Below are 24,249 nucleotides of genomic sequence, written 5' to 3'. Positions count from 1 at the left end.
ATGAGGGACATGAAAACCCAAGCCCAGCACAGGGAGACATGGTTGCAGCTTCACCACAACTGACAGCTAAAAAGAGATTGTCACTGGGCAGTTTTTTCTTCAAAAAGCCGTGTTCCACCATCACAGGTCTTACTGAAATCCAGCTGGTAGACAAGGAACTCAGCTTCTACCTTCAGTCTCCTGATGCAGTGAAACCAATCCACTGGACTGGTGGAAGATCCATCCCCAAAAACTTTCCCAAAGTCAGCCACCTGGCAAAGTGCTACCTGTGCATTCCTGCGACCAGCGTGTTTTTAGCACAGGTGGCAACATAGTGACCTGCCATAGGGCAGCTTTAAAGCCCGTAAACAGACTTGTCTTTCTTGTTTAACTTGTAAGACCACAACTACCCCAACATAAACTGTGATATGCCATTAGGCTAACAGGTTTAATGCATATTGACTTGCACTATTTAATTTTTTTATTTCTTGCTCATGACTTCTAAGTGTTTACAGCTAAAGAAAATGTATTTGTGAGTTCTACTTCTGACAATAAATAAACATTAAAGCACGTGGTTTATTCAGACATTCTTGAGTCTGAAGCAGATATGCTCCTTTTAAACATTATTTGATAAAATATAAATTATCACGATAGATATATATTTGCCGTATTGCCCAGCCGTAGTCGTCGGTGATCAGGCCTACCACCATCGGGTCGTCAGCATACTTAATGATGGTGTTGGAGTCGTGCGCGGCCATGCATTCGTGGGTGAACAGGGAGTACAGGAGGGGACTAAGTACACACCCCTGAGGGGCCCCCCGTGTTGTGGATTAGCGTGGCGGATGTGTTATTGCATACCCTCACCACCTTGGGGCGGCCTGTCAGGAAGTCCAGAATCTAGTTGCAGAGGGAGGTATTCAGTCCCAGGTCCTGAGCTTGGAGGGCACTATGTTGTTGAACGCTGTGCTGTAGTCAATGAACAGCATTCTGACATAGCTGTTCCTCTTGTGCAGGTGGGAGAGGGCAGTGTGGAGTGCAATAGAAAATGTGTCCTCTGTTGGGGTGGTATGCAAACTTGAGTGGGTCCAGGGTGTTTGGGATTTTGTTAGCCTTTCAAAGCATTTCATGGCTAAAGATGAGTCCTACGGGCAATAGTCATTTAGACAGGTTACCTTGGCAGCCTTGGGCACATGGACTATGGTGGTCTGCTTGAAACGTGTAGGTATTACAGACTGAGTCAGGTAAAGGTTGCAAATGTCAGTGAAGACACTTGCCGTCTTCACTTCACAGCTGGTTAGTGCATGCTCTGAGTACGCATCCTGGTAATGAGTCTGGCCCCGCAGCCTTGTGAATGTTAATCTGTTTAAAGGTCTTACTCCATATTGGCTACAGAGAGCAAGATAACAGTCGTCCGGATTAGCTGGTGCTCTCATGCATGTTTCAGTGTTGCTTGCCAGCTCATCTGGTAGGCTTGCGTCACTGGGCAGCTCGCGGCTGGGTTTCCCTCTTGTAATCCGTGATAGTTTGCAAAGCCCTGGCACATCCATCGAGCGTCGGAGCCAGCATAGAATTCGATCTTAGTCCTGTATTGACGTTTTACCTGTTTTGATGGCACTTCGGAGGTCGTAGCGGGATTTCGATTGAAATTTAACTTCAGTTCATGAAAATAAATAGCTAACCAGCTACGTCAAATCAGATTTTATTAGTCACATGCGCCGAATACAACAGGTGTAGGTAGACCTTACAGTGAAATGCTGAATACAACAGGTGTAGGTAGACCTTACAGTGAAATGCTTACTTACGAGCCCCTAACCAACATGCAGTTTCAAAACATACGGAAAAGAATAAGAGAGAAAAGTAGCAAGTAATTAAAGAGCAGCAGTAAAAATAACAATATATACAGGGGGGTGCCAGTACAGAGTAAATGTGTGGGGGCACTGGTTAGTTGAGGTAATATGTACTGTTGAAGTCGGAAGTTTACATACACCTTAGCCAAATACATTTAAACTCAGTTTTTCACAATTCCTGACATTTAATACAAGTAAAAATTCCCTGTCTGAGGGCAGTTAGGATCACCAGTTTATTTTAAGAATGTGAAATGTCAGAATAATAGTAGATTTATTTCAGCTTTTATTTCTTTAATCACATTTCCAGTGGGTCAGAAGTTTACATACACTCAATTAGTATTTGGTAGCACTGCGTTTAACTTGGGTCAAACGTTTCGGGTAGCCTTCCACAAGCTTCCACAATAATTTGGGTGAATTTTGGCCCATTTCTCCTGACAGAGCTGGTGTAACTGAGTCAGGTTTGTAGGCCTCCTTGCTCGCACACGCTTTTTCAGTTCTGCCCACAAATTTTCTATAGGATTGAGGTCAGGGCTTTGTGATGGACACTCCAATACCTTGACTTTGTTGTCCTTAAGCCATATTGCCACAACTTTGGAAGTTTGCTTAGGGTCATTGTCCATTTGGAAGACCTATTTGCATCCAAGCTTTAACTTCCTGACTGATGTCTTGAGATGTTGCTTCAATATATCCAAATTTTCTTTTCTCATGATGCCATCTATTTTGTGAAGTGCACCAGTCCCTCCTGCAGCAAAGCACCCCCACAACATGATGCTGCCACCCCCGTGCTTCACGGTTGGGATGGTGTTCTTCTTGCAAGCCTCACCCTTTTTCCTCCAAACATAACGATGGCCAAACAGTTCTATTTTTGTTTCATCAGACCAGAGAACATTTCTCCAAAAAAGTACGATCTTTGTCCCCATGTGCAGTTGCAAACCGTAGTCTGGCTTTTTTATGGCAGTTTTGGAGCAGTGGCTTCTTCCTTGCTGAGCGACCTTTCAGGTTGTCGATATAGGACTTGTTTTACTGTGGATATAGATACTTTTGTACCTGTTTCCCAGCATCTTCAAGGTCCTTTGCTGTTGTTCTGGGATTGATTTGCACTTTTCGCAGAAAAGTACATTCATCTCTAGGAGACAGAATGTGTCTCCTTCCTGAGTGGTTTGACGGCTGTGTGGTCCCAATTGACTCAAATGATGTCAATTAGCCTATCAGAAGCTTCTAAAGCCATGACATAATTTTCTGGAATTTTCCAAGCTGTTTAAAGGCACAGTCAACTTAGTGTATGTAAACTTCTGACCCACTGGAACAGTGAAATAATCTGTCTGTAAACAATTGTTGGAAAAATTACTTGTGTCATGCACAATGTAGATGTCCTAACCGACTTGCCAAAACTATAGTTTGTTAACAAGAAATTTGTAGAGTAGTTGAAAAACGAGTTTTAATGACTCCAACCTAAGTGTATGTAAACTTCAACTGTACATGTAGGTAGAGTTAATTAAAGTGTCTATGCATAGATGACAACAGAGTGGCAGAGGGGTGGGGCAATGCAAATAGTCTGGGTAGCCATTTGACTCAATGTTCAGGAGTCTTATGGCTTGGGGGTAGAAGCTGTTTAGAAGCCTCTTGGACCCAGACTTGGCGCTCTGGTACCGCTGGCCGTGGGGTAGCAAAGAGAACAGTCTATAACTTGGGTGGCTGGAGTCTTCTGACACCGCCTGGTATAGAGGTCCTGGTTGGCAGGTACCTTGGCCCCAGTAATGGGCCATTCGCACTACCCTCTGTAGTGCCTTGCGGTCAGAGGCCGAGCTGTTGCCATACAAGGCAGTGATGCAACCAGTCAGGGTGCTCTCGATGGTGCAGCTGTAGAACCTTTTGAGTATCTGAGGACACATACCAAATCTTTTCAGTCCCCTGAGGGGGAATGGGTTTTGTCTCGACTGTCATGGTGTGCTTGGACCATGTTAGTTTGTTGGTGATGTGGACACCAAGGAATTTGAAGCTCTCAACCTGCTCCACTGCAGCCCCGTCGATGAGAATGGGGGCGTGCTCTGTCTTCTCTTTCCTGTAGTCCACAATCATCTCCTTTGTCTTGATCACGTTGAGGGAGAGGTTGTTGTCCTGGCACCACAGGGCCAGGTCTCTGACCACCTCCCTATAGGCTGTCTCGTTGTTGTCGGTGATCAGGCCTACCACTGTTGTGTCATCGGCAAATGTAATGATGGTGTTGGAGTCGTGCCTGGCCGTGTAGTCATGAGTGAACAGGGAGTACAGTAGAAACACAACTGTGACGAGTATATGCAAATATTAGCCTTGTAGCTCTTATCGCGGGACTGTTACTGTGTGAAATCACCTCTCCAGTCAGCCTATTGTGTGTATTGACATTCATATTGTACAGCTTTACCTACGGATTGGGGATCAATGAAATGGGATATCAATTAAGAACTGTCTTATAAATTAACTTCTTCTGGCTGCAAGCCCGAGGCCGGCCACAATATGACAACAGCCACTTCAAGTGCAGGGTGCGAAATTCAAAATATATTTTTTAGAAATATTTAACTTTCACTCATTAACAAGTCCAATACAGCAAATGAAAGGTACACATCTCGTGAATCCAGTCAACATGTCCGATTTTTTAAATGTTTTACAGTGAAAACAGCACGTATATTTATGTTAGCTCACCACCAAATACAAAAAAGGACAGACATTTTTCACAGCACAGGTAGCATGCACAAAGCCAACCTAACTAACCAAGAACCAACCAAACTAACCAACAAACAACTTCATCAGATAACAGTCTTATAACATTTTATTCAATAAATCTGTTTTGTTCGAAAAATTTGCATATTTCAGGTATAAATCATAGTTTACATTGCAGCTACAATCAGAAATTGCACCGAAAGCAGCCATAATAATTGCAGACACCAACGTCAAATACCTAAATACTCATCATAAAACATTTCTGAAAAATACATAGTGTACAGCAAATGAAAGACAGGCATCTTGTGATTCCAGCCAATATTTCCGATTTAAGTGTTTTACAGCGAAAACACAATATAGCGTTTATATTAGCTTACCACAATAGCCAGAAACACAAGCCATTCCCCAGTAGCAAAGGTTAGCGATCGTAACAAACCAGCAAAAGATATATAATTTGACTAACCTTGATAAGCTTCATCAGATGACAGTCCTATAACATCAGGTTATACATACACTTATGTTTTGTTCGAAAATGTGCATATTTAGAGCTGAAATCAGTGGTTATACATTGTGCTAATGTAGCATATTTTTCCCACAACGTCCGGATATTTTTCTGACACTTTTTCTGACACACATATTCTGACCAAATAGCTATTCATAAACATAACTAAAAAATACATGTTGTATAGGAAATGATAGATACACTAGTTCTTAATGCAATCCCCGTGTTAGAATTCTAAAAATAACTTCATTACGACATACAGCTTAGGTATAGCGAGAGAGTACCCAAAAGCTAGGCGCAAACGACTAGCACAACATGTTCGATAGATATATGAAATAGCATCATAAAATGGGTCCTACTTTTGCTGATCTTTCATCAGAATGTTGTACAAGGGGTACTTTGTCCAGAACAATCGTTGTTTGGATTTAGAACGGCCTTTTTCCCTCTCGATTTAGCAAGCACACTTGCCAAGTGGCGCGAATCTCTCCATGTCAACAAACGGAAGAGAACGGAACACGGCAAAACTCCCGAAAAAATGTCAATAATCTGATTAAACTATATTGAAAAAACATACTTTACGATGATATTGTCACATGTATCAAATAAAATCAAAGCCGGAGATATTAGTCGTCCATAACGGCAGCTTATCAGAAGGCAAATCCAGGTCCCTGCTCGCGCTCTCCAGAAAACAGGAAACTGGTGACACGTCATGCCAAGAGCTATAATTCGAGTCCAGATCAAGTTACACACTCAATTTCTTCTCTCACTCCTTGTCGACATCTAGTGGAAGACGTATGAAGTGCATCTAAACTAATAAATAACAAGGACTTTAATAGGCAGCCCCTAGAAGAGGGCATCGATTTCAGATTTTCCACTTCCTGTCAGGAAGTTTGCTGCAAAATGAGTTCTGTTTTACTCACAGATATAATTCAAACGGTTTTAGAAACTAGAGTGTTTTCTATCCAATAGTAATAATAATATGCATATTGTACGAGCAAGAATTGAGTACGAGGCCGTTTGAAATGGGCACCTTTTATCCGGCTACTCAATACTGCCCCTGCAGCCCAAACAGGTTAAGGTTATTTCAGATGACACCTCGCTATATAGTTAGTTAGCGAACTATAGCTAACTAGTTAAGTTCATATTTCTATCCAAAAACCTCAGTTTACATTTGGCTTTGCCTCCAAAACATCCTGTGAATTTGCACAGAGCCACATCAATTTACAGAAATACTCATAATAAACATTGATAAAAGATACAAGTGTTATTCACAGATTTAAAGATATACTTCTCCTTAATGCAACCGCTGTGTCAGATTTCAAAAAAACTTTACGGAAAAAGCAATAATCTGAGTACGGCGCTCAGAGACCAATCCAGCCAAAGAAATATCCGCCATGTTGGAGTCAACATAAGTCAGAAATAGCATTATAAATATTCACTTACCTTTGATGATCTTCATCAGAATGCACTCCCAGGAATCCCAGTTCCACAAATGTTTGATTTGTTCCATAAAGTCCATAATTTATGTCCAAATAACTCCTTTTGGTTCGCGCGTTCAGTACACAATCTAAACTCACGACGCGCGGGCAGGTCCAGGCAAAAGTTCAGACGAAAAGTCATATTACAGTTCGTAGAAACATGCCAAACGAAGTATAGAATCAATCTTTAGGATGTTTTTAACACAAATCTTCAATAATGTTCCAACCGGAGAATTCCTTTGTCTTCAGGAATGCAATGGAATGCAAGCTACCTCATGTGAATGCGCGTGACCAGCTCGGGGCACTCTGCCAGACCTCTGACTCAATCCCCTCTCATTCCCCCTTCCTTTATAGTAGAAGCATCAAACAAGGTTCTAAAGACTGTTGACATCTAGTGGAAGCCTTAGGAAGTGCAAAATGACCCCATAGACACTGTGATAGGCCAAGAGTTGAAAAACTACAAACCTCAGATTTCCCACTTCCTGGTTGGATTTTTCTCAGGTTTTTGCCTGCCATATGTGTTCTGTTATACTCAGACATTCAAACAGTTTTAGAAACTTCAGAGTGTTCTCTATCCAAATCTACTAATAATATACATATATTAGCAACTGGGACTGAGTAGCAGGCAGTTTACTCTGGGCACGCTTTTCATCCAAACGTGAAAATGCTGCCCCCTAGCCATAAGAAGTTAAGAACAAATTCTTATTTACAATGACGGCTTACTCCGGCCAAACACGGACAACTGTGCGCCGCCCTATGGGACTCCCAATCACGGCCGGATGTGACACAGCCTGGTTTCGAACCAGGGGCTGTAGTGATGCCTCTTGCACTGATATGCAGTGCCTTAGACCACTGCGTGTGTGTGTGTTAACTATTTAAGTGTAATAGAATGCTTAAAATGCCGCTAAAATTGTAAATATCGGCATCATTTTTTTTGGGGGGGGGGCAAGGAAAATATCGGATATCGGTATCGGCCAAAAATGTAATATCTGTGCATCACTAGAAGTGATGAAGATCAGCGTATAGCAACACACAGCCGTTGGTCATGTGGATGCTATTCACTGCAGTGCCAATTAGGGTCCATGCCAATCCCATTTCAATTCAGTCCATTTGGGAATCTGACTAAAATGTACATTTTTGGTTCCTGAATTGTAACCTGACCCCAACCCTGCCAAGTGGGGAAAGAAGATTCACTGCTAAAAGTGAATATTGATGGTTATCGATTTTGATATAGTTGTGATCTGTAAGACGGGTGTGAAAGTGATTGTTACAAGCATCACTCATCACCAACCAAAAGGGCTGGTTGGGGTCATTCCAGTCAATTTAACAAAGTGCACAGTTCCTCAATGGTCTGAATTGAGATGGAATTGACCCCAACTCTTCCAACAAGCGGGGAAAGTCACTGGTTATTAAACTGATTTAGAGTATTTGGAAGACCGGTGAAAGTGTTTTGTTTTGAAGCATCACTCTGATTTTGATTTGATTTATTTGTATTGTTCCAGGGAGACGCCAGGGGTCTGGGTGAGAACCTGGACCTGTCAGACACCGTGGTGCAGCAGAGGCTAGAGGAGCTCAAGGACCACATCAAGAGGGAGATCAGGAAGGAGTTGAAGATTAAGGAAGGAGCTGAGAACCTGAAGAAGGTCACCACGGACAAGAAGAGCCTGACCTACGTTGACAACCAGCTGAAGAAGAGCAACAGGAAGCTGGAGGAGCTGCACCAGGAACTTCAGGAGCTCAACGCTCACATCGTGGTCAAGGACCCAGAGATCCTGCTAGGTATAGAACCCTTACCCCTAACCCAGAGGAACTATTAGGAGCTCAGCGCTCACATCGTGGTCAAGGACCCAGAGATCCTGCTAGGTATAGAACCCTTACCCCTAACCCAGAGGAACTATTAGGAGTTCAACGCTCACATCGTGGTCAAGGACCCAGAGATCCTGCTAGGTATAGAACCCTTACCCCTAACTCAGAGGAACTATTAGGAGTTCAACGCTCACATCGTGGTCAAGGACCCAGAGATCCTGCTAGGTATAGAACCCTTACCCCTAACCCAGAGGAACTATTAGGAGCTCAGCGCTCACATCGTGGTCAAGGACCCAGAGATCCTGCTAGGTATAGAACCCTTACCCCTAACCCAGAGGAACTATTAGGAGCTCAGCGCTCACATCGTGGTCAAGGACCCAGAGATCCTGCTAGGTATAGAACCCTTACCCCTAACCCAGAGGAACTATTAGGAGCTCAGCGCTCACATCGTGGTCAAGGACCCAGAGATCCTGCTAGGTATAGAACCCTTACCCCTAACCCAGAGGAACTATTAGGAGCTCAACGCTCACATCGTGGTCAAGGACCCAGAGATCCTGCTAGGTATAGAACCCTTACCCCTAACCCAGAGGAACTATTAGGAGCTCAACGCTCACATCGTGGTCAAGGACCCAGAGATCCTGCTAGGTATAGAACCCTTACCCCTAACCCAGAGGTACTATTAGTAATGGTGAAATGAACACATAGCTGTTATCCACTTTCCCAAACATGGTGTATGAGGTGAGAGTTTAAGGGCCAAGTCTCCCGGATAACTGACTTGCCTAGTTAGATATAGTAAATACAATTAATTCATCCACTTAGCTAACTAACAAGTAACGAAATACATGGGAGAAAGCTGGAGAGTAATAGCACATCTTAGCCAGTTAAGATATCTGACATTTAGTAGTGAATTGCATACAAGTGGAGCTTCGTCACCTCGTATGAGCCGCACAACAAAGACTCTCGTGTGTGTGTGTGTGTGTGTGTGTGTGTGTGTGTGTGTGTGTGTGTGTGTGTGTGTGTGTGTGTGTGTGTGTGTGTGTGTGTGTGTGTGTGTGTGTGTGTGTTATGGACTCACCGGCTCCCATTATGCTATTTACTAATCAACACTTGACTGGCTCTACTACAGTAACCTTCATAATATATAAAATAATGTGACAGGTGAAATTAATAACACAATCTGCTTTATCCCCTGACTGCAGGTATTAACTTAAAAAGTATCTACAGATATTCAGATTTATTGAAAAACTTGAAAGAAAATGTTTTGACGGTATATGAAAACCATCCCGTGGCCATTTCCAAATACTCCGGTATACAGCCTTCTCTCTCGCGCTCTGTCAGCCCCATGTCTCACGCTCTCTCTCAGCCCCGTGCCTCTCAGCCCTGTGATTAGCATGCAGCAGCAACATACAGGAACCCAGGCATTGTTTTATTCACATTCTTTACATTCATATTCAGCAGCTAATGAATGAAGGGAGGAAGGGGCTGAGGCTTTCTGCTGGGTCCGTTAATGAAGGAAGGAAGGAAGGAAGGGGCTGAGGCCTTCTCCTGGTTCTGTTAATAAATGAATGAAGGAAGGAAGGAAGGAAGGAAGGAAGGAAGGAAGGAAGGAAGGAAGGAAGGAAGGAAGGAAGGAAGGAAGGAAGGAAGGAGCTGAGGCTTTCTGTTGGGTCTGTTAATAAATGAGGATGTGAACATTGTTGCTCTGGAATTATTCAGGATTACTAGACAGAGAAGAGATGCATTGTTCTACCCACTGGGCTCTGCTAGTCTGTGTGGGTTTGATTGCTGCAAGGTTACTGTAGACTAGTGTATTCTTGCATCACCTGGTTGTTAATGACTCTGACTGCTTTTCTGGTATTTTATTAGGATCCACATTAGTTGTTGCAAAAGCAGCAGCTTCTCTTCCTGGGGTCCACACAGAACCTGAAACATAATACAGAACATTAATAGACAAGAACAGAACTAAATCAATTAAAACCATTTTTTTGATAATTAATACAATTTCTTTTTTTTAAAGGCACATATCAATACATACACACAAACTATCTGTATGAGTGAGTGCACATGAGCTTTGTGTTTTAGCGGAAGGGCTGTTGCCTTAATTGGAACGTGTCTGAGTAGGACATCAGGAAGAATGAGCTCTGTGTTTTAGAGGAAGTGGACGGGTCTGAGGAGTACATCAGGAAGAATGAGCTCTGTGTTTTAGAGGAAGTGGACGGGTCTGAATAGTACATCAGGAAGAATGAGCTCTGTGTTTTAGAGGAAGTGAACGTGTCTGAGGAGTACATCAGGAAGAATGAGCTCTGTGTTTTAGAGGAAGTGGACGTGTCTGAGGAGTACATCAGGAAGAATGAGCTCTGTGTTTTAGAGGAAGTGGACGTGTCTGAGGAGTACATCAGGAAGAATGAGCTCTGTGTTTTAGAGGAAGTGGACGGGTCTGAGGAGTACATCAGGAAGAATGAGCTCTGTGTTTTAGAGGAAGTGGACGTGTCTGAGGAGTACATCAGGAAGAATGAGCTCTGTGTTTTAGAGGAAGTGGACGTGTCTGAGGAGTACATCAGGAAGAATGAGCTCTGTGTTTTAGAGGAAGTGGACGGGTCTGAGGAGTACATCAGGAAGAATGAGCTCTGTGTTTTAGAGGAAGTGGACGGGTCTGAGGAGTACATCAGGAAGAATGAGCTCTGTGTTTTAGAGGAAGTGGACGGGTCTGAGGAGTACATCAGGAAGAATGAGCTCTGTGTTTTAGAGGAAGTGGACGGGTCTGAGGAGTACATCAGGAAGAATGAGCTCTGTGTTTTAGAGGAAGTGGACGGGTCTGAGGAGTACATCAGGAAGAATGAGCTCTGTGTTTTAGAGGAAGTGGACGGGTCTGAGGAGTACATCAGGAAGAATGAGCTCTGTGTTTTAGAGGAAGTGGACGTGTCTGAGGAGTACATCAGGAAGAATGAGCTCTGTGTTTTAGAGGAAGTGAACGGGTCTGAGGAGTACATCAGGAAGAATGAGCTCTGTGTTTTAGAGGAAGTGGACGGGTCTGAATAGTACATCAGGAAGAATGAGCTCTGTGTTTTAGAGGAAGTGGACGTGTCTGAATAGTACATCAGGAAGAATGAGCTCTGTGTTTTAGAGGAAGTGGACGGGTCTGAGGAGTACATCAGGAAGAATGAGCGCTGTGTTTTTAGAGGAAGTGGACGTGTCTGAGGAGTACATCAGGAAGAATGAGCTCTGTGTTTTAGAGGAAGTGAACGGGTCTGAATAGTACATCAGGAAGAATGAGCTATGGGGCTTTTTCTATGTCCAGACCCCCTCTTCCAGAGAACAAGGGTCTTTATGACAGGAAGAAGGGTCTCAAATCAAGTAGTCTAGTCTCCACCAGACTATAGCCATCCTGTTAGTGAAATGGATGAGACTGAAAAGGCGGTGAGGAGTACATCAGGGCAGCGTGAACAGGGGGAAACATTTTTCCAGAGTGAAGGGAGATTCGGACATGAAGAAGGTTCTCAAGTAGGTCTAGACTATTTAGCCATGTTTCAATATGCTCGCTAGGGAACTACATCTGTCTGTCTGGAAACCCTTCTCTCCATGTTCCTGGTTCCATGAGCCATTAAAGCTGCAGTGTGTCGCCTCTGTTCATGAGACAGACTGCCCTTCACACAGCCTCTGAGTGAGTCCCAAATGGGCCCCTATTTCCTATATAGTGCACTACTTTTCACCAGGGCCCATAGGGCTCTGTTCAAATAAGGGAATCTGGTGCCATTTGGGATGCAAACTCTGACACACTCACTCTGCAAGCCTAGCTGCTAGTTGTAAATCTATTTACCCTCTGACACACTCACTCTGCAAGCCTAGCTGCTAGTTGTAAATCTATTTACACTCTCTCTGCAAGCCTAGCTGCTAGTTGTAAATCTATTTACCCTCTGACACACTCACTCTGCAAGCCTAGCTGCTAATTGTAAATCTATTTACTCTGACACACTCACTCTGCAAGCCTAGCTGCTAGTTGTAAATCTATTTACCCTCTGACACACTCTCTCTGCAAGCCTAGCTGCTAGTTGTAAATCTATTTACCCTCTGACACTCTCTCTGCAAGCCTAGCTGCTAGTTGTAAATCTATTTACTCTCTGACACACTCACTCTGCAAGCCTAGCTGCTAGTTGTAAATCTATTTACCCTCTGACACACTCACTCTGCAAGCCTAGCTGCTAGTTGTAAATCTATTTACCCTCTGACACACTCTCTCTGCAAGCCTAGCTGCTAGTTGTAAATCTATTTACCCTCTGACACACTCTCTCTGCAAGCCTAGCTGCTAGTTGTAAATCTATTTACCCTCTGACACACTCTCTCTGCAAGCCTAGCTGCTAGTTGTAAATCTATTTACCCTCTGACACGCTCACTCTTGTTTTCTGTGAACCCTTTTATATATGATGTCTTATCAAACCTCAGTCATCTATGTAGGCTTAAAGGTACAATATGTTGTACACTATATGGTTACTGTATTGACCTCCCCCAAGTTGAACCTGGACCATCTCTATGCTGTTGATGAAGCACCGTAGAACAGTTAACGGCCAAAGTGACAAAAACATGTGAGGAAATGAGTGATACAAAGTATAATGAAAGCAGGTGCTTCCACATAGGTGTGGTACCGGAGTTAATTAAGCAATTAACGTCCCATTATGCTTAAGGTATAAAAATACCCAGTTGCCCCATTTTGTTTTGGCTACCATGGCTAGAAGAAGAGATCTCAGTGACATTGAAAGAGGGATCTGAACGGAGCATTAGGGGGTTAAAGGGTGTGTGTGTGTCAGTCTCCAAATCTCAACCTGTTCCATTGGGCTCAGACGCCAGTTCATCGTCTAGTTTTGATTTTGCATTTGGTTGAGTTGTTAACAAATGTGAAATCAATCAAAAATGTCACCCTGTCATTGGATTTAAGTTCAAAGTTTTGGTGAAAAAAATAAAAAATAATAAGAAAAAAATTACCTTTTACGTTGACTTTTTTTGTCAAATCCAATCAGTTTTCCATGTTGATTCAATGTCGGTCACATTATAATTTTGGGGTTGAAATGACGTAGAAACAACGTTGCGTTTTTGCCCGGCGGGATGGGAGATTCTGGACAGCGTTTTCCACCACCATTCAAACACCATTCTTCTCGTGGAAGAATGGTCTCACATCCCTCCAATAGAGTTCCAGACTCTTGTGGAATCTATGCCCAGGTGCATTGAAGCTGTTCTGGCGGCTCGTGGCCCCACACCCTATGAAGACACTTTATGTTGATGTTTCCTTTATTTTGGCAGTTATCTGAAGGTACAAGCATCATCTTCTGTCTTGTCCTCCATCTTTCTGAGCTGCTGTGCCCTGGACAGGAAGTAGGAAGTGTTTAGATTTCAGGGAGGTCTTTTTGAAGATATGGAGATTAGTTACTGTACATGTCTTGCTTAGTTAAGACTGATTGTACCACACAGTCTGAACAAGCAGACTGTCTTCCTAAGACATGGAGAGTATTGTACAAACATTGTATTCTTGTAATTCCTTGTGAAAGGTACATTAGGCCTATATGTTGAGTTAAATAGACAGGACAGTAGATCATTCATGATAGAAAGTGGCCTCCGGTCTCCTGTACGACCTGGTATGAATTTCTGGAGTCTGGAATGGCGTGAGTACAGTAGTACTCTTTTGTGATCGATGTAGTAACGCAAGGGGAAACACCTAAACAGTGATGAAGTCATGTAACTCCCTTCTCCTGTACATCGGGAGGGATTTTCTTGTACATCACAGGGGCTTTTCATAGGGTCTTTTTTTATTATGGGAAATAAACGACTTTGATTTGGTGTGCCTTTGGGGGGTATAAGGTTATATGGAAGATGGTGATAATTGTCAGATTTGGTCAAATATGACTTGGAAGTCACTTGAGGATCCAAAAGGGGGAAATTTTTCTCCATGTGACCCAGGGTGGTTCTCTGCAGTCTGTTACATGGCCTTGGCTGTGTACGCTAACGTGGTGTGGGGCCCCACTTTTTCACCTGGGAGTCAGTCTCACTGAAACCTGTTCTCTGCGGTTTGTTCCATGTCCTGGCTGTGTACGCTAACGTACTGTTGTGGTGTGGGGCCCCACTCTTTCCATTTCACCTGGGAGTCAGTCTCACTGAAACCTGTTCTCTGCAGTCTGTTCCATGGCCTGGCTGTGTACGCTAACGTACTGTTGTGGTGTGGGGCCCCACTCTTTCCATTTCACCTGGGAGTCAGTCTCACTGAAACCTGTTCTCTGCAGTCTGTTCCATGGCCTGGCTGTGTACGCTAACGTACTGTTGTGGTGTGGGGCCCCACTCTTTCCATTTCACCTGGGAGTCAGTCTCACTGAAACCTGTTCTCTCTCTCTGTCTGTCAGTGAAACTCAGCTTGTCTGTACAAGCCTTAACAATGTCACATTGATACAATCTGACAGCTACCAATATTGCTCAACAGCCTCTAAATAGAAAAAGATGTCTGGGAAAAATCCTGTCTTTACCAAAAAACAGCTCAATTTGATTTATTCATTTAGGCCTATATTACTATGTGATTATTTTTACAGTATCAACATGGACTGCGCCGGGTACAATTCAGTACATTTTCAAATAAGCTCACTGACCATTACATTGGCTATCAAGATAAAATGTAACCTTTTTTTATTTAACTAGGCAAGTCAGTTAAGAACAAATTCTTATTTTACAATGACTGCCTACCCCGACCAAACACTCCCGTAACCCGGGCGACGCTGGGCCAAATGTGCGCCGCCCTATGGGACTCCCGATCCCGGCCAGTTGTGATACAGCCCGGGTCTGTAGTGACGCTTCTACCACTGAGATGCAGTGCCTTAGACCGCTGTGCCACTCGGGAGTCCACTCTGCTTCAGCCTTAGACCGCTGTGCCACTCGGGAGTCCACTCTGCTTCAGCCTTAGACCGCTGTGCCACTCGGGAGTCCACTCTGCTTCAGCCTTAGACCGCTGTGCCACTCGGGAGTCCACTCTGCTTCAGCCTTAGACCGCTGTGCCACTCGGGAGTCCACTCTGCTTCAGCCTTAGACCGCTGTGCCACTCGGGAGTCCACTCTGCTTCAGCCTTAGACCGCTGTGCCACTCGGGAGTCCACTCTGCTTCCTTTTGCATTATTACATTGTCTGATTTCATCCCTGTTTTTATTTTTTTATTTGTAGTTTGACTGTTCTCTCATATCTGTTCTGTTATTGTAGTTCCTGGCTGCCCTCTGACCCCAGACACCCCCAGCAGTGAGTCCAGAATGTGCAGTAGCAGACTGGGGGCTCTGAAGAAACAGAACGACATTGAGCTCAAATGCAAACAAGGAGCTGAGAATATGATTCAGATGTATTCCAACGGATCCTCCAAGGTAGCGTATGATGGGGGGAGGGAGGCAGGGCGGCGGTATGGGGGGAGGGAGGGGGGTATGGGGAGGGCGGCTGTATGGGGGGGGAGTATGGGGAGGGCGGTGGTATGGGGGGAGGGAGGGGGAGGGCGGCGGTATGCGGGGGGAGTATGGGGAGGGAGGGAGGGCGGCGGTATGGGGGGGGTATGGGGAGGGGGAGGGCGGCGGTATGGGGGGGGAGTATGGGGAGGGGGGGGGGGCCGGTATGGCTACCCTCAAAAGCTATTAGATTTGAGTTGAGCTGGAATGTCCCCAATGCTTTTAACCTCATTTGAAAGACCATGTACACAGCCGTACAAAGTCGCTGTTATTGAATATGTTACTCGAAGTTGAAATGCTAAGAATGTTTATTTTGATCTTTTTTTTAAGAGTGAATGAGTAAGTTGTTTCCAAAAGAAATCAAAACAAAATGGTGAAAACAAAATGGTGAAAACAAAATGGTGAAAACACTGAGCCAAAGAAATAGCCCATTTTTTTTACATGCTTATGTTTACATGTATCCCCTACCCCCCCACCCCCACCCCCACCCCTTAACTGTAATAGGATAAGAAGCTGCTTGCCACTGCTCAGCAGATGCTGCAGGACAGCAAGACCAAGATGGAGTTTATCAGGATGCAGATCCTCAAAGCCAGCCAGACTGGTGAGACCAACTACGGCAATAACCACGGTATGAACCCACTATAACCTTAGGAACACATTGGAGGGCTTTTCCCTCTGCTATATAAAGTATATGTGGGGAATTAGGCTTTTTGGACTTTGTGCGTCCTTTTTAAAAAATGTTGTATGATTTGGTTTTACACGTAACAATTTTTTTTTAACTCCCTGTATATATATGTTCAAATATTTTCTGGGTTATGAAAAGGTGATTGTTATGATATTTCTGGTCCCCAGTCTCAGTGATAATGAGATATTTCTGGTCCCCAGTCTCAGTGATAATGATGATACATTTCTGGTCCCCAGTCTCAGTGATAATGATGATACATTTCTGGTCCCCAGTCTCAGTGATAATGATGATACATTTCTGGTCCCCAGTCTCAGTGATAATGATGATACATTTCTGGTCCCCAGTCTCAGTGATAATGATGATACATTTCTGGTCCCCAGTCTCAGTGATAATGATGATACATTTCTGGTCCCCAGTCTCAGTGATAATGATGATACATTTCTGGTCCCCAGTCTCAGTGATAATGATGATACATTTCTGGTCCCCAGTCTCAGTGATAATGATGATACATTTCTGGTCCCCAGTCTCAGTGATAATGATGATACATTTCTGGTCCCCAGTCTCAGTGATAATGATGATACATTTCTGGTCCCCAGTCTCAGTGATAATGATGATACATTTCTGGTCCCCAGTCTCAGTGATAATGATGATACATTTCTGGTCCCCGGTCTCAGTGATAATGATGATACATTTCTGGTCCCCGGTCTCAGTGATAATGATGATACATTTCTGGTCCCCGGTCTCAGTGATAATGATGATACATTTCTGGTCCCCGGTCTCTGTGATAATGATGAGATATTTCGGGTCCCCGGTCTCTGTGATAATGATGAGATATTTCTGGTCTCTGTGATAATGATGAGATATTTCTGATCCCCGGTCTCTGTGATAATGATGAGATATTTCGGGTCCCCGGTCTCTGTGATAATGATGAGATATTTCGGGTCCCCGGTCTCTGTGATAATGATGAGATATTTCGGGTCCCCGGTCTCAGTGATAATGATGAGATATTTCGGGTCCCCGGTCTCAGTGATAATGATGAGATATTTCGGGTCCCCGGTCTCAGTGATAATGATGAGATATTTCGGGTCCCCGGTCTCAGTGATAATGATGAGATATTTCGGGTCCCCGGTCTCAGTGATAATGATGAGATATTTCGGGTCTCTGTGATAATGATGAGATATTTCGGGTCCCCGGTCTCTGTGATAATGATGATACATTTCTGGTCCCCGGTCTCTGTGATAATGATGAGATATTTCGGGTCCCCGGTCTCTGTGATAATGATGAGATATTTCTGGTCTCTGTGATAATGATGAGATATTTCTGGTCCCCGGTCTCAGTGATAATGATGAGATATTTCTGGTCCCCGGTCTCTGTGATAATGATGAGATATTTCGGGTCCCCGGTCTCTGTGATAATGATGAGATATTTCTGGTCCCCAGTCTCAGTGATAATGATGATACATTTCTGGTCCCCGGTCTCTGTGATAATGATGAGATATTTCGGGTCCCCGGTCTCTGTGATAATGATGAGATATTTGTGGTCCCCGGTCTCTGTGATAATGATGAGATATTTCGGGTCCCCGGTCTCTGTGATAATGATGAGATATTTCGGGTCCCCGGTCTCTGTGATAATGATGAGATATTTCGGGTCCCCGGTCTCTGTGATAATGATGAGATATTTCGGGTCCCCGGTCTCTGTGATAATGATGAGATATTTCGGGTCCCCGGTCTCAGTGATAATGATGAGATATTTCGGGTCTCCGGTCTCTGTGATAATGATGCTACATTTCTGGTCCCCGGTCTCTGTGATAATGATGCTACATTTCTGGTCCCCAGTCTCTGTGTCCAAGCCCATCATCAGTCCTCTGGACCTGAGACTAGAGGAGTTGCGACATCACTCCAGGATAGAACATGCTGTAGCTGATGGAGCCCAGAACGTCATGATCTTGCTGGGCTCTTCTGGGAAAGTTACGGAGAAGAAGGCCCACTCTGAGGTGAGACTATGGATTTATACCTAGGGTTGCAAAGTTCTGGTTACTTTACCTAAAATTCCTAGGTTTTCTTTCCAGAAATCCTGGCTAGAAGATTCCCAGGAAAAGTAGGGAATAAGCAGGAGATCTGAATCTCTAGGCAGGTTTTTTTGGCTGGATGAAGGAGCGTGAAGTAGACTATCTTACATATTCTTTTCAGATCATGGAAATTCTGTGAATGACGGTAAAGGTAAATGTCAAATCTTATAAGAGAGTTTAGCCAGGTTACCGTAACACATCGGTGTGGAATGTAAAAAATAAACATACCGTTCCTCACCCAGGTGTTCCATAGTGTTAACCTCTGAATATGTTCTGAAAGCTTGCACTGAACTGAAGTTCTCAGCTGTGTCCAGTCTTATGGTCCTGTGTTATGTCCTAGTATGTTTAAACATTTTAATATTGGTCTCTTTTTTTTTTTTTTTTTTCAGGCTCAAGCCCGGTTCAATGAGTCCAATCAGAAGTTGGACCTGCTGAAGTTATCTCTGGAGCAGCGGCTGAGTGAGCTGCCTAAGAACCATCCTAAGAGCGTTCTCATCATGGAGGAGCTAGCCATGATGGTGTCCCCTCCACAAAGCCCACGCCATAGCGTTATGACTACATACAACCAGTACAGCACGGTCACCAAGCCTGCTGCACTCACAGGTAAGACTCTCCTTTTTAGAACCAACAACTCAGTGTTGTCTTTATCGTTACGAGATACCCTAGATTTCAAAACACAGCAGCCTGCTCTTTTAAGTTCAAAGCTCTGAAGCGTTCCTTAAGGTTAACAGAGATGACACGGCATAACACAGCCACCCTCATCCCAAACACACGTGCACATTGTACTGTAAATAGAACAAACCGCTGGTAGACGATGACAAACTTCAGATTGAGACAGTATGTAATGCCTCACCCACTCGGGTCAGACTGGAGCAACATTCTACGTTTACAATAACAACGTGTAAGTCCATAGTGCAGTGGCAGTATGTATCAAGGAGGACTGCTGATTTAAGATCAGTTTTGCCTTCTAGATCACAATGAATAATATTTACATGGACAGGAGGGACCTGATCCTACACCAGCACCCTTCGTCTTTCTGAGCTACTGTCAAGTGTGTTTTTACCTGCTTTTCTTCCAGGAACGTTGGAGGTGCGTCTGATGGGTTGTCAGGATCTGCTTGAGGAGGTCCCAGGTCGCTGTAAGGGCCCCTCAGCCTCCCACCCCGGCTGGAGCCCCAGTGATCAGCGATCCTCCTTCATGTCCAGAAGCAACAAGAACAAAGGAGCCAGCTCACGCAACCTGTCCAAGACCGACGACCTGTCCAGTTGAGTGTTGCTCTAGTGACTCACACCCCAATGTGTCTCTGATGTTTTGAAGCTGCTCAGAAAAGATGCTCTGACTTAAATGCCTTTTGTATCTAGCTGTGAAATATTGCTCAGTGGTCTGCCTGCTGTTTTGAAACAGAGTGGGTCAAATCAGGGTTGGTGTTCAAATGTTTTTGCACAGAAAATCAAAACAAGCGTTTTCTTAAAGCGCGAGTACAGACACTTGGACAAGTACTCCCTGTTTTCAGTCCGTTTCGTGCCTACTGAACATTACTCTGGGTCCAGATTGTATAAATGTATTCTCTCGCTCTCTCCAGATGAGATCAGTGCTGTGCTGAAGTTGGACAACACTGAAGCGGGACAGACCAGCTGGAAACCAGTCAGCAACCAGTCCTGGGACCAGAAGTTTACATTGGAACTAGACAGGGTAATCTAGACTACACACTACTTCACTGTGGAACTAGACAGGGTAATCTAGACTACACACTACTTCACTATATATCCACTGTGGAACTAGACAGGGTAATCTACTTACTCTGTGAAGGTTTTACCTTTCCCATACAATGCTATCAGTGTCTGAAATCGCCTCAAACAACTTTTTTTTTTTAATCCAGATTTCTGTTTTGTATTTGTGTTATTGTTTCTATTTCACAACCTTCAGCAAATCACACTGATTTATTAGCACGCCGTACCCAGACAGGAAAGGTGAGAGCAGCTCTCTATTCTGGAGTTGTGTAACTCTCTAACTCTGAATGCCAGGGACGGCTGGTACTAAGTCTGCAGGAATCTACTGCTTTCCCCCGAAGCTTCCAAAAGTCAGGCTTTTAGTGACACTAATGACTCGTGTTAGGGGACTAACGGATGACTCGTGTTAGGGGACTAACGGATGACTCGTGTTAGGGGACTAACGGATGACTCGTGTTAGGGGACTAACGGATGACTCGTGTTAGGGGACTAACGGATGACTCGTGTTAGGGGACTAACGGATGACTCGTGTTAGGGGACTAACGGATGACTCGTGTTAGGGGACTAACGGATGACTCGCGCTAGAGGGGACTAACGGATGACTCGCGCTAGAGGGGACTAACGGATGACTCGTGTTAGGGGGGACTAACGGATGACTCGTGTTAGGGGGGACTAACGGATGACTCGCGTTAGGGGGGACTAACGGATGACTCGCGCTAGAGGGGACTAACGGATGACTCGCGCTAGAGGGGACTAACGGATGACTCGCGCTAGAGGGGACTAACGGATGACTCGCGCTAGAGGGGACTAACGGATGACTCGCGCTAGAGGGGACTAACGGATGACTCGTGTTAGGGGACTAACGGATGACTCGTGTTAGGGGACTAACGGATGACTCGTGTTAGGGGACTAACGGATGACTCGTGTTAGGGGACTAACGGATGACTCGTGTTAGGGGACTAACGGATGACTCGTGTTAGGGGACTAACGGATGACTCGTGTTAGGGGACTAACGGATGACTCGTGTTAGGGGACTAACGGATGACTCGTGTTAGGGGACTAACGGATGACTCGTGTTAGGGGACTAACGGATGACTCGTGTTAGGGGACTAACGGATGACTCGTGTTAGGGGACTAACGGATGACTCGTGTTAGGGGACTAACGGATGACTCGTGTTAGGGGACTAACGGATGACTCGTGTCTGACTCGCGCTAGAGGGGACTAACGGATGACTCGTGTCTGACTCGCGCTAGAGGGGACTAACGGATGACTCGTGTCTGACTCGCGCTAGAGGGGACTAACGGATGACTCGCGCTAGAGGGGACTAACGGATGACTCGCGCTAGAGGGGACTAACGGATGACTCGCGCTAGAGGGGACTAACGGATGACTCGCGCTAGAGGGGACTAACGGATGACTCGCGCTAGAGGGGACTAACGGATGACTCGCGCTAGAGGGGACTAACGGATGACTCGCGCTAGAGGGGACTAACGGATGACTCGCGCTAGAGGGGACTAACGGATGACTCGCGCTAGAGGGGACTAACGGATGACTCGCGCTAGAGGGGACTAACGGATGACTCGCGCTAGAGGGGACTAACGGATGACTCGCGCTAGAGGGGACTAACGGATGACTCGCGCTAGAGGGGACTAACGGATGACTCGCGTTAGAGGAGACCTGGTGACTAGTGTTAGAGGAGACCTGGTGACTAGTGTTAGAGGACACCTGGTGGGGAGATGTTACAGTATGTGTCTTCCACAGTCTCGTGAGCTGGAGATCTCAGTCTACTGGAGGGACTGGAGATCACTGTGTGCCGTCAAGTTCCTACGCCTGGAAGACTTCCTGGACAACCAACGACATGGCATGTGCCTCTACCTGGAGCCTCAGGGAAAACTGTTTGCTGAGGTACTATTATCCACTTCCCCCAACACACACCCACATTTACCTTTTCCTGCTAAAAAACGATTTATTCAGAATCTTTACAGAATTTACTCATAACCTTTGACCTATGTGTGTTTTCCCTCAGGTTACATTTTTCAACCCAGTTATTGAGCGGAGATCAAAACTTCAAAGGCAAAAAAAGATATTCTCCAAGCAACAAGGTCTGTAGTTTATTCTGTAAAGTCCAAGCTTTGATGTTATTGGTGTTCTTTTAAAGCGCTGTGTATCACCATTTTGTTGGATTAAGGTCTAAAAATATATATGTTTGTTGATTTTATTGATTGGATGAATGAAGCTATGGTTGTGACCCTCTGCTCTGTTCCAGGTAAGACGTTCCTGCGTGCCCCTCAGATGAACATAAACGTCGCGACGTGGGGTCGCCTGGTGAGGAGAGCCATCCCCTCTGTCAACAACTCCTTCAGTCCAGCTCAGCTGCCAGACATGGGGACAGAGCTAGGTCCTGAGTCACAGTCCATCCTACACCTGCCCTCCCCAGCCTCCCCCAGGTAAACACACACACACCTCGTCCAGCGATGATCTATTGGTCTACCCCTGACAGATTGTTGAAGTGAACAGAAATGAAACTTAAAATTGCATGCTAGTGTCAGTTTAGTCCCCTTCTGAAATGACCTCTCTCTCTCTCTCTCTCTCTTCAGTGACCTGATAGTGACCAAACTGGAGTTTGGCGAAGAGCCCCCACTTCCCCTGAAGCGCCACACTGTGGCTTCTATTGGAGAGCCCATTCTGGAGAGCAGTATCGCAGACGGAGAGAAAGTACAGGTAGCTGTGAATACAATGTATCAATTCACAAACTCTGAATGATTCATGTTGCTGTTGGTTATTTCAGTAAAGAGATGACCATTTAATCAGAGTTTTTCTGACTCGTTTTCATGCTGTTCTTCAGCCTTGTAAGTTGCTCTAGAGAACGTGGTCTGTAATGTAACGCTGTAACATGCCGTGACAGTTCTGTAACTGTCAAAGTTGGTTTTTATTTAACTGTGATTTGGTGTGTTTTGATCTAACCGTAATTGTGATTTGGTGTATTTTGTTCCCAGGAAGCCATGTCTACATTTGACTTCCTGAATGAGAGCAGGAACAGTATGTTGAACTGTAAACTAGACGCCAGTGTTGTTGTAGAGCCACCCAATGAGAGGTTACCTGTCCAACACAACACGGATACCAGGGAGGAGGAAGACTTCCAGTTCAGTCTCATAGACTTTAAATGTGTGGCAGTCCTGGGCCGAGGACACTTTGGAAAGGTAAGGCCACACAGGATCTTCATGTCTTAGGAAGGCCGTAGTGATGTCACACGCATGGCCTTTTTTATTTTTTACCTTCGCCAGATCTAACCGCTCTCTGTTATTCAACAGGTGCTCCTGGCTGACTATGAAAGTACTGGGGAGATGTTTGCTATCAAGGCCCTGAAGAAAGGAGACATTGTATCACGTGATGAAGTAGACAGGTAGGAAGGAACGCCGACAACTTAATGACAATGTACACTGAGTGTACAAAACATTAAGAACAACTTCCTAGGGGGCCTCCATGGTGGCACAGTGGTCTAAGGCCCTGCCACTAGAGATTCTGGGTTCGAGTCCAGGCTCTGTCGCAGCTGGCTGCGACCGGAAGACCCACTAGCGACTCCTGTGGCGGGCCGGGTGCAGTGCACGCTGACACGTCGCCAGGTGCACAGTGTTTCCATTCCCCGTTCAAAGGCACTTAAATCTTTTGTTTTGCCTATTGCCCTCTGAATGACACACACACACACACACACACACACACACACACACACACACACACACACACACACACACACACACACACACACACACACACACACACAGTCCATGTATCAAGGCTTAACAATCCTTCTTTAACCTGTCTCCTCCCCTTCATCTACACTGATTGAAGTGGATTTAACAAGTGACATCATTAAGGGATCAGAGCATTCACCTGGTCAGTCTGTCATGGAAAGAGCAGGTGTTCTTAATGTTTTGACCACTCAATGTAACTTTGAGATGCATCTATATTGATTTATATTGTCTCTCTGATGCATTAAAAATCCT

The 24,249-nt window shown here is 44.9% G+C and overlaps 1 protein-coding gene across 2 annotated transcripts in view; it reads left to right on the top strand.

Annotated features, from left to right (window-relative positions):
• The window catches only part of LOC120055096 (serine/threonine-protein kinase N2-like), a 66,494-nt gene that overhangs the window by 37,689 nt on the left and 4,556 nt on the right, over positions 1-24,249 (top strand). The window contains exons 2-14 of one of the 2 annotated variants that reach the window (XM_039002999.1): positions 8,006-8,282; positions 15,533-15,687; positions 16,267-16,390; positions 18,283-18,440; positions 18,905-19,118; positions 19,594-19,779; positions 20,098-20,207; positions 22,007-22,150; positions 22,272-22,347; positions 22,512-22,692; positions 22,843-22,966; positions 23,242-23,445; positions 23,557-23,648. In XM_039002999.1, the coding sequence (XP_038858927.1) occupies positions 8,006-8,282; positions 15,533-15,687; positions 16,267-16,390; positions 18,283-18,440; positions 18,905-19,118; positions 19,594-19,779; positions 20,098-20,207; positions 22,007-22,150; positions 22,272-22,347; positions 22,512-22,692; positions 22,843-22,966; positions 23,242-23,445; positions 23,557-23,648 (2,045 nt within the window). Of the gene's footprint in view, positions 1-8,005; positions 8,283-8,318; positions 8,955-15,532; positions 15,688-16,266; positions 16,391-18,282; positions 18,441-18,904; positions 19,119-19,593; positions 19,780-20,097; positions 20,208-22,006; positions 22,151-22,271; positions 22,348-22,511; positions 22,693-22,842; positions 22,967-23,241; positions 23,446-23,556; positions 23,649-24,249 lie in introns of those variants that run through there. The other variant, XM_039003000.1, reaches the window with a different exon arrangement.

The sequence above is a fragment of the Salvelinus namaycush genome, chromosome 10 (genome assembly GCF_016432855.1).
Source record: "Salvelinus namaycush isolate Seneca chromosome 10, SaNama_1.0, whole genome shotgun sequence".
Lineage (NCBI taxonomy): Eukaryota > Metazoa > Chordata > Actinopteri > Salmoniformes > Salmonidae > Salvelinus > Salvelinus namaycush.
This window is presented reverse-complemented; position numbering and strand designations above follow the sequence as displayed.